Source organism: Balearica regulorum, chromosome Z (assembly GCF_011004875.1).
Source record: "Balearica regulorum gibbericeps isolate bBalReg1 chromosome Z, bBalReg1.pri, whole genome shotgun sequence".
NCBI classification, from domain to species: Eukaryota; Metazoa; Chordata; class Aves; order Gruiformes; family Gruidae; genus Balearica; species Balearica regulorum.
The window spans coordinates 61,661,828-61,678,233 of NC_046220.1; the positions used below are offsets into that span (position 1 = coordinate 61,661,828).

Genomic DNA, 16,406 nt, shown 5'->3' on the forward strand with positions numbered 1-16,406 from the left:
CAGCTGTGTCTGCTGCTGTCACATGGTGCTGATCTGTTGTGTTACAAGGGGGCTGTGTGTTTCAAGCTCTTTTTTTCTCTTTTTTTTATGACATTAAAAAGTGGTTGAATAATTAGGGGTTTTTTCTATCAGGTTTGAAAACAGAATGTCAGCATACAAAATAGGCTTTTTAGAATTTGCATTAAATGGGCTTGATTACATACAACTTTTTCCTTAAGAATACATCTTGCATTTGCACTAATAAAAAAAGCAAAATTATCTATAGGTGGCACATCTGATTCCTTCCTGTTACAGTGTGCTTCAAGACTTTATTAAGAGTGGGTTTTAGCCTCACATGCCAAGTTTTTACTTCTAAATTGGAAGGGAAAAATTAAATTTCCTATTTCAGCACAAAGTAGGCTTATAACAGCTGTTAAGCTGAACTAGTTTAACAAAGCATGTAGATAAACTTCTCTGTACTTTGAGAAGCAGCTTTTAAAAGCTAGCTAAACATGTCAACATATTCTGGTTTCCAAGTCTCTGTCACGTTTTCCAGTTAGCAGACCAAAATTTCAGTAATTGGTATTTTGTATATTTTTTAATATTTTATAGGTTATACAAGTCTATGCCTGCAAGTTGCCATAATTCTCCATGTAGCACTGCATTTAGGCTCACTCAAAGAAAAAAATGTGTTCTGTTTTAATTTTTATTGGCCTTAAGACTGATTCTAACCTGTTTTTCTAAGAGCAGAAATACAAATACAGTAGAGATGCTCTTTTCTGACAGTTTAAAATCTGGCAGGCTATTGCCATTATGGGGATACAGAGAACACTGGTTTTAGCTGTGTTTGTGAACATTCCTTGTAGAAGCTCTAAGTTGCTAGTGACTATTCTGGTTTCAGTTTAAATCTTGTCTATATCAAATAATATCATACACTCTCCTGTTAAAAAAGATGTGGTTTAGAAAAGCTAGATACATGGCAATTTTGTGCGGCGATTAAATAGATAGTCATTTAGGGAAACTGGAGCAGAAGCCATCTAAGCTGCACCTGATTCATGCTTGTACTTTTAAATAATTCCTCAGAGTTTGGTTTGCAGCAGTTCTGAAGTTTTATGATGTCTTGTATTTTCATTTGGAAAGATGATCCCCTTTAGTCTTTCCCTCAAACATCAGTGTTGTTGTATTACTTTTTCTAATATCCTCATCTCTATGTGTGAACAAAATAACTTATAGACTCTCACTGTCTTGATGGTTAGAAAATGTACTGGTGTAAATAGTAGCTGATTGCAAAATTATTCTTGCTGTGCTCTAAGGAATGAGTTTGTCTTTTGACAGTAAATATGCAGGAAGAATAAGGGAAAACGTGAGTCAGCTTTTGTGACTTAAGCACCTTTTTTTCCCACTGTCAGTTTCAGAAGATTGTACAGTTTTGCTCTTACTGCTATAAAAAAATATATATCTCTTGATTCAATATGAAAGGACATAAAGGTCCTATTATTACAGAAAGAGTTAACATCACATTTAAGACATACAAAAAATTATTTTCTGCTTCATATGGTAAGGGACATGGAATTCTTAGTGACAGTAGGTCACTGTGTCAAATTATGTGACTGACTTTAGAGGACTATGTAGCTTTTCATTTGATTGCCATTTTTTGTTCCAATCTAAAAGTATGATGCATTCTAAAGTAAAATAAATCTGCCTGTAAATGTCCCCTGAAAACTTGGTAGGTAGTTTGAAGAGAAACCTTTTAGAAACCTGCCAAATACAACATGTATGGCATAAAACAATTCTTTGTGGATTTAAACAGCTTGCAGAAATAAGAATCCAGTGCCATGGAGCATGTTCCAAATTTTAAGTCTCAGTCTCCATAATGGCATAAACCCTTCTGATGTGCGTTTAATGCTTTATTTTACTGTATGTCCCTATCTGAATAAAAGCAATTCATAACCGACTAAACAAAAAAGCTGCCTGATCTAGCAAATACTTCTGTGGTTCTGTGGCCCTTAAGGACTTTCATACAGTCTGCCAGTGTGAAATATACCGTGTTACTTAAGCAGTTCTCTAATAAGGCAAAAAAGATTATAAAAGTCTGTTTTGTAGCACATTGTAATGCATAGTCTCTGCATCACAATTTTTTAGTATCTATTGCTTTAACATTGGCAATCCTATCAGTAGCAAGGGGTACTTCAATTAAGAAAAAAAAAAAGGTTCCAAAATAATAATTATGTTAGCAAAAAAAAAGGAAAGCATCACATAAACTTGTAGTCTGTTAGAAGGTAGAAGCCCCAGATTAACTTATGAACAGATACTTTAGAATAGGTATGAACTGATAAAATCTATTTTTACAGCAGTTGATACATCTTATATAAAAAGTTATAGTAAATATTTTACTGTACTCATATTTCACTGAGAAGCTGTTGAATGAGATGAATCTAAAGTGCACAGTTCCAAGAGGCACGTGTGTAGTAAGTTTCAAAACATCTTAATATGCAAAATTATATTCTGATACGTTATCACAGACTATTAAGCAGTAACAAATAAATACTGATGCATAAGTTCAGCACAATCATACTGTGCTTCAATAGGTATAATAACCTGACTTTATTATGGATTATATACTATTACACCATTCAGGGTTTGGGGCTTTTTTTTATGAATGTTATACACAAATAAAGATTGAGAAGTGAAGTAGAATCAGCTGTTGGGAAGCAATGATATGTTGAATATGTAATGTCTGATTACTTGCTCAGTGAAGACAGCCTAGCTCTAGGGTTTTTTTAATACTATTAATGTTTGATCTTGCAGAACCCTTTGATGGGACAAACACTGCTAGAGCAGTACATGAAAAACAGAAGTTTGATACTATCAAAGGGGAATTTATGAAGGTAAAAAGTACATTTTATTTAATTTTTTTTGGTCATTTTGGTTTTCAAGATAGTTATACAAATGCTAATCATTGAACCTGCCTGTTTCTGATGTTTGTGTTGTTCATAATTTTATGCTGTGTACTATACAAATAATAGACATGTCTTTTTTTAAAAATATGGAAAATTATTTGGTTAGAGTATTTATTAATATCTTGCCATTAAGCATCAAGCTTAACCTGAAAAGGGCACTTGAAACAGTAAACCCTTTGTCTTAGCTTTTCTTGTGTGTAAAATTCTAATGATAGTTAATAGCTTTAGAATTACAACTTTATCTTCATTATTACTTCCTACATGACTTTGGTAATAAACAATGTTTTATACTTCTTAATATCCCTTTTTTATAATTATTGCCACCAATAGTTTTCTGCTTGGTTTTGACAACTGAATTTAATTGGTAATTTTCTTTAGGGAGACCAAGTCATACTTTTAAAACATGAGTAGTTCAAACTGAAGCTTTCACCGCTCCAGTCAGTGGAGGAGGCAAGGACACTTTGAAGCAAGCAAAGATTTAAGCCGGTTAAATGTCATTTTTTTTTAAAAAAATCCTTGCTACCAACTCTCTTTTATCCTTGCCTCCTATCATAGGCATTGCATTTGAAACTGCAGCTCAATTTCTAGGTTTTCTGAGATCTCTGACTATTTGTAATGTAGTTATGATGAGGGATTAGTGTGCAGAACTAGCTTCCAGCTTTAACCAGTTAGATTCCCCTGTTACGCTGTCATGGGAGGCTCCTGCTTACTCCAGTTAATCAAGTTCTTAAATATCTTGATGGCTTCTCCAGCAAAAAGGAAATCAATGCCAGATACTTGTAACAAAACAAATGCTATAAGGTGTTGCCATAGTCAGAAGACAGTAACTTTTTTGCTTCTGTAATTCTGTTATGGTAGCATAACGGCATACAAAATACTGAGCTGTTCACATGTTCACATAAAATACTTGATTTTGTGAATCTGCTAAAGCAGTTGTTTACAAAGTAGTTTGGGCTCTCTCACTGTTCTGTGAAATCAGAGTGAACTTCTCTTTTCAGAGTTTTCAATTACAAAGTTGGTTTCAAACCTGTGTAGTTTCCTGAAAAAAGTAGAAGTGGTTGTTTGATCCCAGCTGTCTGGAAGCCAATATACTAGAGTGTTATGGCCCTGAAAAAAATCTTCTCTTTACTAGGAACTATAGGGAATGACAGTTGCTTAAAACTTCAAGTACTTATTACTATCTTGCACTGTTTTTAAGAAGCCTAAGGAGTCTGTCTTACTGCCTTTGAGAGATTATTCTTCCTGTGCTTTTCATGTCACATTGTGGTTTAAATGAATTCTGCATAAAGACAAGAGGGTCGCTGCAGTTGTTTGCAGATTCATGGCGTGACAGATGTGTCCTAGTATTCACACTAGAATACAGAAGAAAATTGAAATAACCTATTTTAAAGACACAGTTAAGTTCTGGAAATGTCAGAGTATAACACCTTGTACCAGGAACTTTGACGTGTGAATTTGAGACAATTATTTTGCAGTCAGAATATCAATGTAGTGCTTAAATAATGTTAACTTCTCAGTCTTCACAAATCCACTCTCTTCTTGAAACAGTGTACCTTCCTCAATAGTTCATTGCATTTTATGCACCTTTTGGATTTTTTTTGTTCCCTTAAAAACCCCCACAAAACAACAACAAAAACCACCACCAAAACCCCTCTCTTTTCAAGAAGGGGAAGAATTTTTGTGGATCTGTGAGGCGTACTGCTTACAATGGTATTTAAGTATTAATGGCAAAGATACTTAGCATTTTAAAACCTTGTACTTTTTTCCCCAGTCTTGGCAGATATTACGAGAAAAGAAAGACCTGAACCGCATATTACCTTTAAGAACAACCATACAGAAAAGATAACCAACTTCTTTCCCTTTCTTCTTTTTGAATCCTGCTGAAATAAAGAACAGTATCAAAAGTAAGAGGCTGTTTACCCCATTTTTTTATGACCTTTTTCTCCGTCAACTCTTGTTAAGAAAATGTTTATAAGAAAGACTGCATATTTTATTATTGACATTTGTTAATACAGATGTTCATTCAGAGGTATGTTTTCTGAAAATGCTTGCTTTGTTGACTTCTAGAAGAAACTCAGAGACCACAAGAACAAATTCATTTTATGGAATCTGTGGGAATATACTGTCTTGTTTCCATAATCTGTGTAATCATTAATTCAGACACATTTAACCATGAAATAAAGACATGCAGAGCTAAACAATATGCAAGTCTGACTATATCCTTAAGGCACTGTGCACAGTACCCACTTCTTGATGAACAGACAGCCCCTGCTTTACATCTGCTTCATTACAGTAAGCACTTTTGCTCAACTTGGCACTTTCCAGTTTTCTTTGCCTTTTACATGGAACAACAAGCAACAATTTATAAGAATTAAGCTAGATTATGGTTGGTACTGTTCTGGATAGCAAGAACTGTAATCTAAACTGGAACTTTCAAGCAACAGTTCTACTACAAAGAACAAATCAATATACATAATTGCTTCATATTCACACAGAGTGGGCATGGTACTTCATAGTGCTTCCTATTACATATTTGAAGTAGTAGTGATGTCTGCTTTGAAAGAATAACAAACCCCCAAACAAACCAAAAAAACCAGACCCCCACAACTCTACCACTGCTACAATAAGTTGGGCTTCTATTTTGATTTTGTGTAAATATTTATAAACTAGTCAGCTACTGTAAATTGAATTTAAATAAGTAATGTAGGAAATTTTAGCTTTTCCAAAAAAGAGTTGTGAACCCTCTTTTAGACCTGCTGTGGCACAATTTGTGTGTCTCATATATTTGTTATTGAAGACCAATTAATTGTTAAAACTGTACTTACCATTGATGTCGGATTTATATTTTCTTTTTTTTAAGTTTAATATTTTGTATGGCATCCAGTGGAATAAAGTTTATATATGGAAGATACAGCTTATTTTTCCAGTTTGTTATTATATGCTGCATATTTAAAGTATTTCCTATAATTAAGTAGAAAAGGAAATGTCCTGTAAAGGTAAGGCCCCTATTGCAAATCATAAACTTCTATATGGCTGTTCTGCGCTGCATCTGTGTGCAGCGAAAAGTTTCATCTATTGCTGTCTCTGACATTGTGAAAACCGTTATACAAGCATTGTCTCTTCTTGGGCAAACTTTTAAGTTCTAATTTATTTCAAGTTTTACAAATTAGAAGTTCTAGAAACTGTAAACTATTTGCCTGCTAGGAAGTTAGTGACTACACACTGCATGGTCCAGTCTACATAAGATCTTGGCTTGCTTTGTAAAACAGCTTCCTTCTGCAATTTAAACAGTCTTTCTGTTTTAATCTGACTCTAGCAATCCACTAACATGTTCTCACTCCACGTGTATGTTCCCCCTCACTGCCCTTCCTCTTTATAAATGGTAGAGTTGTTCTGAGTGAAACATTCATTTTGACCTGCTTTATGTAAAATGGAAGCACGAGCTTTTAGTACAGAATGCTGTCTGGATTCAAGGATGTTCTACAAGCCCTAGCTGGATTTTGTGGAAAGAGGAGGGCTGGTCTTTTTTTTTTTTTAAAAAGGTGCTGGCTATCTCTGTCTAGAAAATGTAAAACTTTGCCAACGCAGGATAACTAGGAAGTGACATATATATTCAAAACCGGCAAAAACGTATTTCAAATGAGCTGGATGTGAGGCATAAAACTTTATGCATGTCTGTCTCTTACAAGTTTGCATTGCATCACCTAAGGTGTCAACATATCTCACACCTTAAATTACTGCTTTGTGTTTGAAACTGCTTGTTCCTTACTGTTTTAAAATAGTTAAATTGTAGTACCTCCATGCAACTCTGTAAAAATTCACCCACTAACTCAGCAATCTTTTTAATAGAAGTCAAGATCTGTAACCAGAATGGCTTGTGTCTTTCAGAAGAATCCTGTTGTGTGTTTGGTTTTTTTTGCCTCAGGTTTATGTACTTCTGATAAGCTAAACTTATAATCAGAGATGGTAGTTTTCCCTAACTGTTTGGGGACAAGCCTGTTTGTCGCATCCTCTCTAACAACAGAAAACTGCCCAGTGATGTGCTCTGTTAGCTGTGCAAGGTGGTGTAACTTGGTCTAGATTATAGCAAAAGAAGCTAGTGGGTAATCTGGCAAGAGCATGAAAAGTCACAGTGCCTTTGCATATTAAACAATCTGAGAGGTTTGGAAAACACATTTCACCAGATGTCATATTATATTATTCTCTTGTCAAGGCAAACGAGCAGCACCACTTACTATGGAAGTGCCAGACAAGTGTAACAACGGTGAGTGAACATAATGTTTGCTAAATGGTGGACTGCAATGTTCATCAGAAAACTTCAGATAAAATACCATGAAATAAATGGTTTGAGGAGAGTGACTAGGAGCTGAACTTTATCTGACTTCAGATTCAGTTCTGCATAGTCTGAACTTCTTCAGAGGTTTAATGACCTGGATTTTCATCTACTCTGGGCAGGTATCCAGAGCAAGAAATCCACTAATGGCTACCGTAAATCTTTGTTAGTATGAAGCTTCCTCTTCTCCTCAGCTTCAAAATAAAAACCTTCACATACCTATCCCTTAGCATACACTCTAGCAGGAAGTTTTTCTGAGACACCATTGGTAAAAAGTGTTTTTCATGGCTGACCAAGGTGTGCAAGAGGCTCACTTCTCTGAGGCTTCTTACTGCCTTGAAATAAATATGCTTTAGTTCAGCTCTGTTCATTATTTTAGGACTAGTTTTGACAACTCATTTTGGCATTGGGTTTGTCTGTCACTTCTCACCATTATGTGTCAGAAACTACTAGTGTCTTGTCTAAGATTTTAGGAACTCTAGTCCTCTCGCAGTGCTTTTAACTACCAGGCTCAGAGGTGTAGGGGAGGACCAAATGTTAGTGAGAGCTTCCCGTTCAGTAACAGTTGTGCCAGAACTGGCATAGGCTGTGTATTGTGAAACTTGAAGTTTCTTTTCCAGCTCTCTTCCTTTCAATTCTCCTGAAATGTGATTGTGTTAAGTGTACTCTATGTACTTTAAGGTGTTCTGACAGTACAAGAGGTTATTTTTAAGAAATCCCTTACAAAGAATTCAATATAAACCATTTTTAAGACTTGAAGGGTCACATGGTTATTTGGGAGATGCCATGATGAAAGGATGTAAGATGTTCTGTAGATAACCTGAAGTTAGTGTTTGTTAATACCATCCCAAATGCTTATTTGAAACCAATGCTTGATCTTGGGTCACTGGACTCAATTCACGGTATGTTTGGTGTTAAATTAAAGTCCATCAGAGAATGTCTGGGCTCTGCTTGCTCTAGGTTATCTCACGTTTTTTTTGTAGTGTTTGTTTGTTTTTGTTGTGTTTGTCTTGTTTTCTCTAATCCTTATGTGTTTTGATACAAATTTTCCCCTCGATTTTACGGAGTATGATGCTTGTAGGAAGAGCAGGAAAGAATATGCTATTTTGGTCCACTTACAGGTCAAATTAAGTTATATGAGAAGTTGTACTGGGTTTGTGTGACAAGCTTTTGGTAGCTGGAGGGGGGCCGCAGGGGTGGCTTCCAGAGGCTTCCCTGACGTCCGACAGAGCCAATGCCAGCCGGCTGCAAGACAGACCTGCTGCTGGCCAAGGCCGAGCCCATCAGCCACGGCGGTAGTGCCTCTGGGGTAACATAGTTAAGAAGGGAAAGCAAAAAAACAATACAAACAACAACAAAAAAACACCAAGAGCAATTGTAGCCAGAGAGAGGAATGAGAAGATGTGAGAGGAACAACTCTGCAGACACCCAGGTCAAGTGAAGAAGGAGGGGCAGGAGGTGCTCCAGGCACCAGAGCAGAGATTCCCCTACAGCCCCTGGAGAAGACCATGGTGAGGCAGGCTGCCCCCCTGGAGTCCATGGATGTCCATGGTGGAGCAGATATCCACCTGCAGCCCGTGGAGGACCCCATGCTGGAGCAGGTGGAGACAACTGGAAGGAGGCTGTGACCCCATGGGAAGCCCACACTGGAGCAGGCTCCTGGCAGGACCTGTGGCCCCGTGGAGAGAGGAGCCCATGCTGGAGGAGGTTTGCTGGCAGGACTTGTGGCCCCGTGGGGGACCCACGCTGGAGCAGTCTGTTCCTGAGGGTCTGCATCCTGTGGGAGGGACCCATGCTGGAGCAGTTGGTGAAGAACTGCAGCCCCTGGGAAGGACTCACGTTGGAGAAGTTGGTGGAGGACTGTCTCCCGTGGGAGGGACCCCATGCTGGAGCAGGGGCAGAGTGTGAGGAGTCCTCCCCCTGAGGAGGAAGGAGCAGCAGAGACAACGTGTGATGAACTGACCACAACCCCCATTCCCCGTCCCCCTGTGCTGCTGGGGGTGAAGGAGGGAGAGAAATGGGGAGTGGAGTTGAGCCTGGGAAGAAGGGAGGGGTGGGGGGAGGTGTTTTAAGATTTGGTTTTATTTCTCATTATCCTGCTCTGACTTGCTTGGTAATAAATTAAATTTATTTCCCCAAGTCAACGCTGTTTTGCCCATGACAGTAACTGGTGAGTGATCTCTCCCTGCCCTTATCTCGACCCAGGAGCCTTCTGTTATATTTTCTCTCCCCTGTCCAGCTGAGGAGGGCAGTGACAGAGTGGCTTTGGGGGGCACCTGGCCTCCAGCCTGGGTCATCCCACCACAGAAGTACAGAAGGGAGAGCACTAGGTCTAGAAACAGTTTGAAGAGTTTCTGGTAAAAGGGTAATCACCTTCCTCTTGCTGTGCTGAAGACTGGTCAAAACTTGTGCAATATATGTATGATTCATATATAAGCATTCCTAGAAGATGGTAATGCTCTTGTCCTCCATGTGTAAAGAATGTGAAGTCCTCTACCTTAAATTCATTGTGTTGTGTACACTGTCTCATGATGAAATCTGGAGTTTAAGTTAATATCGGTTTCAAGTGCACTTCTTGGAGAAATTATATCCTTACTTTTTAAATTGTGTTTCTCAGTGGTACAAGAGGCCAGACAGGTTTTATCTGCACATACTGTTTAGGAAATATTTTACTTCAAGTGAATCTGTTGGTACAATTTTAATTTAGCATTGCAGAGAAAGCTTGTACTCAGAAATACCTGCTTGGGTGTTTCTGTATGTATAATACTAGGAAGAGTTCACGATTGATTTATAACCAGCTATTTATTTGAAGAAAAAGAAAGACGGGATTAGAGTCATACTGTGTATACAATGTTTTATACCTGAAATAACTGGAGGTTCTTTATTTAGAATCAGAGTGTCAATGCTTCTTCTCCTTTTCTAAAAAAAAAAAATTTTTAAAAAAGTTGTTACTTTGGCTAGTACAGGTTGGAAATATTTCCATTTTGTCTGTGAAAAGCACTGCATTTTTGTGAAATGCAGAATAATAAAGGGTAAATGTGGCTTAACCTAAACCCTACATGGTAATTTAGTTTGTCTTTGCTTTAAATTAAAATTGGTGAAAGTCCACTCAAAGAGGATATTTGAAATGTGCTGTGATTTAACACATCAACAAATTTTGGGGTTCAGATATATTCCCTGTGCGTTGTTAAAAACTGCAGTGCATCTGATACCTCTTATGTTTTGGTATTAATTATTAAAGGCATGCATCCTAAGCTTATCCACTAGTAACTGTATTTGACTTCTCTAGCTTAAATTTGAGGCACTCTGGGTCCCCCAGTCTGCTCAGGGGTGAAACTTGCTTTTGAACGTGCTAAATGTGCCTTTTTTGATGGTTGCAAGAAAACTCTCCTTCCACTTCATCTGTGCAGTCTACCTGAAATTCGCTAGAGGTGGCTTGGGAAGGTCTGCAGGGGCCCCAGCCCTGTCCTGCTTGCTGCTGCCCGGCTGCCCAGTCTCTGCTGTCAAAACAGCCCATCAGCAGTGGCGGGCAGGCCGAGGGGGCGAGCAGCTGGAGAGGTGGCTGGCCGTCGGGTTCTGCCACGTGTCCCGGTACCCGGTTGGTGCTAGGACCCAGGGTAGGACCAGCAGCGACTCGGTGCTGTCACTTTGCTGCCTTCTATTTAAAGACTGCCCTGAGTCAGGAGAAGCGAGAGCTGCTGGGGATGACAGTTGCTTCAGGCAACCCTGGGGAGGACAGGGTCGGGGGTAAAAATCACCGGTGAGGGCCTGAGCTGGGAAGGGCATGGAGGGGTACCGTGTCGCTGAGTGCGACAGGGCGTCTGAGAGCTCGTCCTTCGTAGAGGATGAAGAAGAAGAAGAGGGAGAAGAGGAGGAGGAAGAAGAGGAGGAGGAGGAGCAGGCTGTGGGTCCCGAGGAAGCAGAGGAGCTGACTAACAGGTACTGCCTTCTCAGGGACTCGCAGCCTCGGGGCGAGCTGGCAGCTTCATCCCAAAGCACAAGTCAGGGGGGCGACAGGATTGGGGCCTGTTGCTGGCTTCGGTGCTTTTCCCCCTTCCCCAACTGCTGCAGATAAAAGGGGGGAGGGGGGCAGGGGGGACATGATGGATCGCACATGACAATGGGGGACGGGACTGTTAATTGGGGTGTTTTGTATGAGTATGGCTGTAATTAAGTTTTGTGCAGTGAGCGCCTGCCCCGAGTTCTCTGAAAGCTTTTCTATTTAAAGATCCTCTGGTGTGCCAGCACAAGTGGCATCTCCCTCTGCTCCTCCCTCTCTGGCTGCCTCTTTGTCACATATCAATCTCAAATGCTCTGCAGATTTCCTTGTCAGGGAGAAAATGGTCAAAGATTAAAATGGCACATTGAAATGCCTTCCTTTTTACAGCCCTTTCTCCCTTCCCGCTTGTCGCTTGCTCTTCAATCTCTTCTTCCCCCAAAAAGAAAAAAATTGTATATGCTTGCCACTGCCCGTCATGATTTCTGTGTCTGATTTTTGGGGTGCAATGGGGAATATTTTATCACTTTGATTTTTTTTCCCCCCCTTAATAACTCTTGCACAGAAAGAGTTTGTTGTCCTAATACTGCACTCCTACCACCAGGAAAATTAACAAACGTGACAGTGGCCTGACGCCCAGCACGTGGCCCTGGTCCTGCGCAGGATGCGGAGGCGTCCGCAACCCGGTCCATGTGGACAGACTCCTCCGTGCAGCCATGCTAGTGCTCGTGGTGGCAAAAAGAGACCATGAGGCCAGAGTGTCCCGCGGTGCATATCGGGTCACCAGATTTCCTCCTTGGCTTGAGTAAAGCCTATCAGTTTTGGGTGGATACCGTAGGAAGAACCGAAGGCAATGATGTTGACAGTTTAAGGGATTTCCAGAAACCAGGTTTTTAAGAAATTTGGGTCGTATCCTTCCTAAAACCTCAGTGCTGTGGAGCCATCCTGCGTTGACAAAGTGTTTTCTAACATTGCTGATGGACAGTTGAAGAGAAAAAGACAGCAAAGGAGAAGTGGGTAGGCTCTGTGCAGCCTAACCCATGCTGATGCTACGGCAACGAAAGTCAAACAGGGAAATGTAGCCCAGGACCATAGGAAAACAACCTTGCAGAGTGAATAGAGAACTGGTTTTACAAAGAATTGGGGGGACAGGACACCCCCAGTGTGTAACATTGCTTTTCTCCAGAGGGAGATGTTGACTCTTCAGTCCTGTACGGGCAGAGAGAGGGGTTATGTGCTGATAAATGTCGCTTGCACATGGGTGCAACCCTATGAGAAAACCAGCAGAAGTCAGTGTAGGGGAGCTACTCAGTGCAGACAGATAAACCACAACTGACTATTTTTTTAAAGCAATCTGCAATTAAATGGCTAATAAATAAATAAAACTCAAATTGTAAAACATAAGTGGGAATGGTTAACTTTTCCCTTAAAGGGAGGGAAATGTATGTAGCCTTGCAGTTAATTTACTGCTTGCTCTGGGAGAATGGCTTCTCCATGGGTGCCTGTTCGCGGCTCCCAACAGCTGGGTCTTGCTTCTGGCTGGCAGGCTCTGCAACGGAAAGGCGGGCATTGCATCTCACCACTTAATTAAATCACAGCAACCATTCCCTTTAGCTCTCGGTTATATTAAGAATTGCAGAATTCATCTCTATCCTTAACTGTCTTACTAATAAGAAAGGTCAGAGTCTACTGTAGAGGCTTTTTAACAGCTGTGCTCAGTGGTAACTGAGTATATTTTAATCCATTTGATTAGTTTAATTAGGCTAAAGGAGATGTTAAATTTGGGGTTTGGCGCAGATGGTAACTGCACCAAACACCCAGCAATAGTTTAGTGAAGTTAAATAAAACTGATTCCTTAACTAATTAAATTTTGTTGTTGAAAATGTCAGCGTGGTTGTTGAGCTTATGGCCTTCTCTGCCCAGGCACTCAGCACAGGAGCTCTTGGGAGGTGCTGGCTAAGCTAGAACAGCCGGGCTGAGCCCCTGAGATGTTCTTACTGAGGCTGTAAGCTAATTATTTGTTGACAAACAGGTTTTCAAGCCCGCTGCAGAACAGATTTGTGTGTGTGTGTGCTTTGAAAACGTAGCTTAGAGGAGATGTAACCAATATGCAAACCTGGCTGTAGACAGCATGTCCTGGGCCCTTCCGTCATTGATTTATTTTTAACAACGCCAAGCTCTCTGCTGGTTTTGTTTTCCTCCTCTGCATGCGGTTGAACAGCACTAGGTTGTGCAACATTGCAGTCAGCAAGAAGTTACCCATTGGTTCGTATTTCCACCTTTCAAGCATGCTAAATATCATTATTCCTATTTTATAAGCCAGTTAGGCAGCAAGATGTCTGGGCCAAGGTCAGCAGGTGCCTGTGTGACAGGAGCAGAAGAGCCCTGGTGTTTCCCTGGGACACTAACTCCTGAGCCCTGACGGACCTGCTCCGCTTCCACACTGGTTCCTCTGCAGCAGCCTCAGGGAGTAAAAATCTCGAAAGCTGCAGCAGAGCTTACAACTTGCCCCAAAACTATAATGCATGCACATAAAAAGCAGAAAAGTTCAGGTTTCATATCTTTATTACCCTTTTTGATGCAAACTTTAAATAATTTGGTTTCCTAACGTAAGTTTTTATGCAAGTACTGAGACTAACACAGGGCATCAGAACCTATTGTAAAGATGTGATACGGTATCATGTCCTTGCCAGCGTAAATAACCCACTGATTTTCAGAGGGTTCATGCAGTATTTTCTTATCATTGGGCATTTTACTGTCTGACATAGGCAGATTGTGGCAGATGTCTTTTGTTTCTAGCTCCATGTAGAATTAATCATCTAAATGGGGAAAATATTTTGAAAGCATGCATTGTGTGTTTTAAGGCAAACATGAGTATGAAGTTAATAGGTTTTAATTTTTGTATTGATAACAGTGAGATTAAAGTCTAGCTATAGGAAGATAGTTTACTGGTTAACTGGTTTATGTACCCACTGGAATATCCGAGTCTCTAACAAATATGTGATGGGTGAGCTGCTCTGACACGGTTCTGTCTCTTGGACTGTTCCCAGCTGATTTCCTTTTGCAGTGGGAAGGTCTCTGGATGTGTCTGTGTGTCGTTACATAAAAATGGCTCTGCAGCCAATTTAGATGTGTTTCCAGGTAGCTGGTTTGCCTGGAGTGGGTATGGGGCTGATGTTATCTATTGATTTAGTGATAGTCTAAGACCATAAATGGGGAGAAGGTCCTGGATTTCTGGATTTTTTATTTTTTTTTTAATGAAGCAGTCCTTCCACAAGATCAGAGGTGTGGAAGCTTCAGAGCCAAGTCTAGCTTAGGATGAGTGGTGAAAGCAATGAAAGGGGAAGCAAAGTGGAGAAGGGAGCTGCCTGCCACGTGGGGGATGCTGCAGTATCCAGGAAAGCAAGAGAGTGGAATAATGGCAAATGGGAGGGTGGGAAGGAGAGCACTGGGGATTTGTCTTCCCAAGGAAAAGTTTGATTTTTAGTTTCCTAGATGAGGCAGTGCCTGCCTGGGGCTGGGGTGGAAGGGGCTGGCAGGGCTGTTTGTCCATCGCTGGCTGCAGGCGTACGCGTGGGGAAGGCGAGAGCATCGGGAAGTGGAGGCTTTCCAGTGCTCTGCACGGCACGGCAGAGGCTCGAGCTACCGGGCACTGGGACCAGCTGAATGGGGTGAAGTGTCAAGGCATTGCAGTGGGGAGAGGTGCAGCTGGCAAACTGGGAAATACACTTCACTCCATGTTTTTTTCAGCCTTTTAGATAATATTAACTGAGTCCTTGCTAAAGGCCTAGATTGCAGGTTGGATTTAAAATAGCACTTGGACTTTGAGAAGTTCACCGTTAGGTCTCAACAAAGTGATTAAATCACTGTGTAAAGGAAGTTTCCCACCCAGATCTGTTCCCTCCACGACCTGTACAGTGGAGAAGGCAGAATGCAGGAGGAAGGCAGGCCTCCAGGGATGCTGCAGTTTCTCAAAGCAGCACATGAAGCTGTGACTGGCAATGCCACCAGGCCATGCCATGACCTAACATCTGGAAAAGAGACCAGCACCGCAGCCAGTTGTGTCACTTCCCAGGTGTTTGCAAGCATCAAGGATGGAAGAAAATGTCTGAGACTGGCCCAACTCCTGGTTCCCAGCTACTTTTAATAAAAACCAGCTTTGTAGCAGCCCAAGCATCAGTCTTACTGCTCTTAGATAATTATTTGTTTTAATTTGGACAGATGCATGAGCCCCTGAATTGCCAGAAGGGGCATCCTTAACACTGAAAGAAGTTGGCAGCAGGTTAACAAGTGAAAGGCTGGGTTTAAAATAGTGACTTTCTTTAGCTCCTAATTCTCTTACCCTGAAGAAGGAGATGGATGAGCTATAGCCCTAGGAAATGCAGAGCCATAGGCAGAGACCTCACTGAGCCATACCGCTTGCTGCAGGGGAAAGGGGCAGCATGGTAAAGGCAGAAACAACAGGAAGGTACAGAACAAAAACCACAAACACAGAAAACCAAAATATATCCTTCAACTGGGAAGACAATCTGGCCAGTACCAATTTCCACCTGCCCTGCAGTGTGCCTGCAGAGTTCAAGTAAGAGCCTTTTGGGGATGAGAGGTCTTGTCAGTACAGGCCATCACGACAGCTTGACATCTCGGTCATTTTATCTGGGTTGTTTTCAGCTAGCAAGGGGTTATGCAGCAAACAGCAACAAGTTTTGATGATACCAGAGTGACAAGGACTGATGTGAAGCACATGAAGGGAGGCTCTGGAGGATTTTAGAATGCTGATGGTCTAGCTATGCTTCTCTGTGACAGTGGTGGTGTAGCACAGATGGATGGACCTCACTCAGCATGTCTTGAACACGACTGCTCCAGCAGCTGTGGAGGTGAAAACTGTTCCCTGGAACGATACGTAAGGGAATGTGTGCCCAGCTTGCCGGGCTGCACTAGAAACCTGAAATCCCAGTGGACACAGGACGGAAGTCATGGTGAGAAGCAGAGGAATGTGAGAAGCTGGAAGAGGTGATAAGAAAAATCTTGTTTTGAGCTATTATGACAGGAAGCATAAAATAATTTGTCAGTGTCTTCAAGAATTATAAAAGGTTTGAGCCAATATCCTAGCATGAAAGTAACAGACTGACAGCATGGG

At 41.1% G+C, this 16,406-nt stretch overlaps 2 protein-coding genes across 4 annotated transcripts in view; both read left to right on the forward strand.

Moving 5' to 3' along the window:
* Positions 1-5,402, forward strand: part of TENT2 (terminal nucleotidyltransferase 2) — a 44,385-nt gene extending 38,983 nt beyond the window's left edge. For all 3 annotated transcript variants that reach the window (XM_075739264.1, XM_075739265.1, XM_075739266.1), the window contains 2 exons: positions 2,788-2,867; positions 4,711-5,402. In XM_075739264.1, coding sequence (XP_075595379.1) covers positions 2,788-2,867; positions 4,711-4,785 — 155 coding nt within the window. In that variant the 3' untranslated portion in view covers positions 4,786-5,402. The remainder of the gene's footprint in view (positions 1-2,787; positions 2,868-4,710) is intronic.
* A 5,560-nt stretch (positions 5,403-10,962) lies between these two features.
* The window catches only part of CMYA5 (cardiomyopathy associated 5), a 49,204-nt gene continuing 43,760 nt past the window's right edge, over positions 10,963-16,406 (forward strand). Inside the window, exon 1 of the mRNA XM_075740376.1 lies at positions 10,963-11,211. Coding sequence (XP_075596491.1) covers positions 11,057-11,211 — 155 coding nt within the window. The 5' untranslated portion in view covers positions 10,963-11,056. The remainder of the gene's footprint in view (positions 11,212-16,406) is intronic.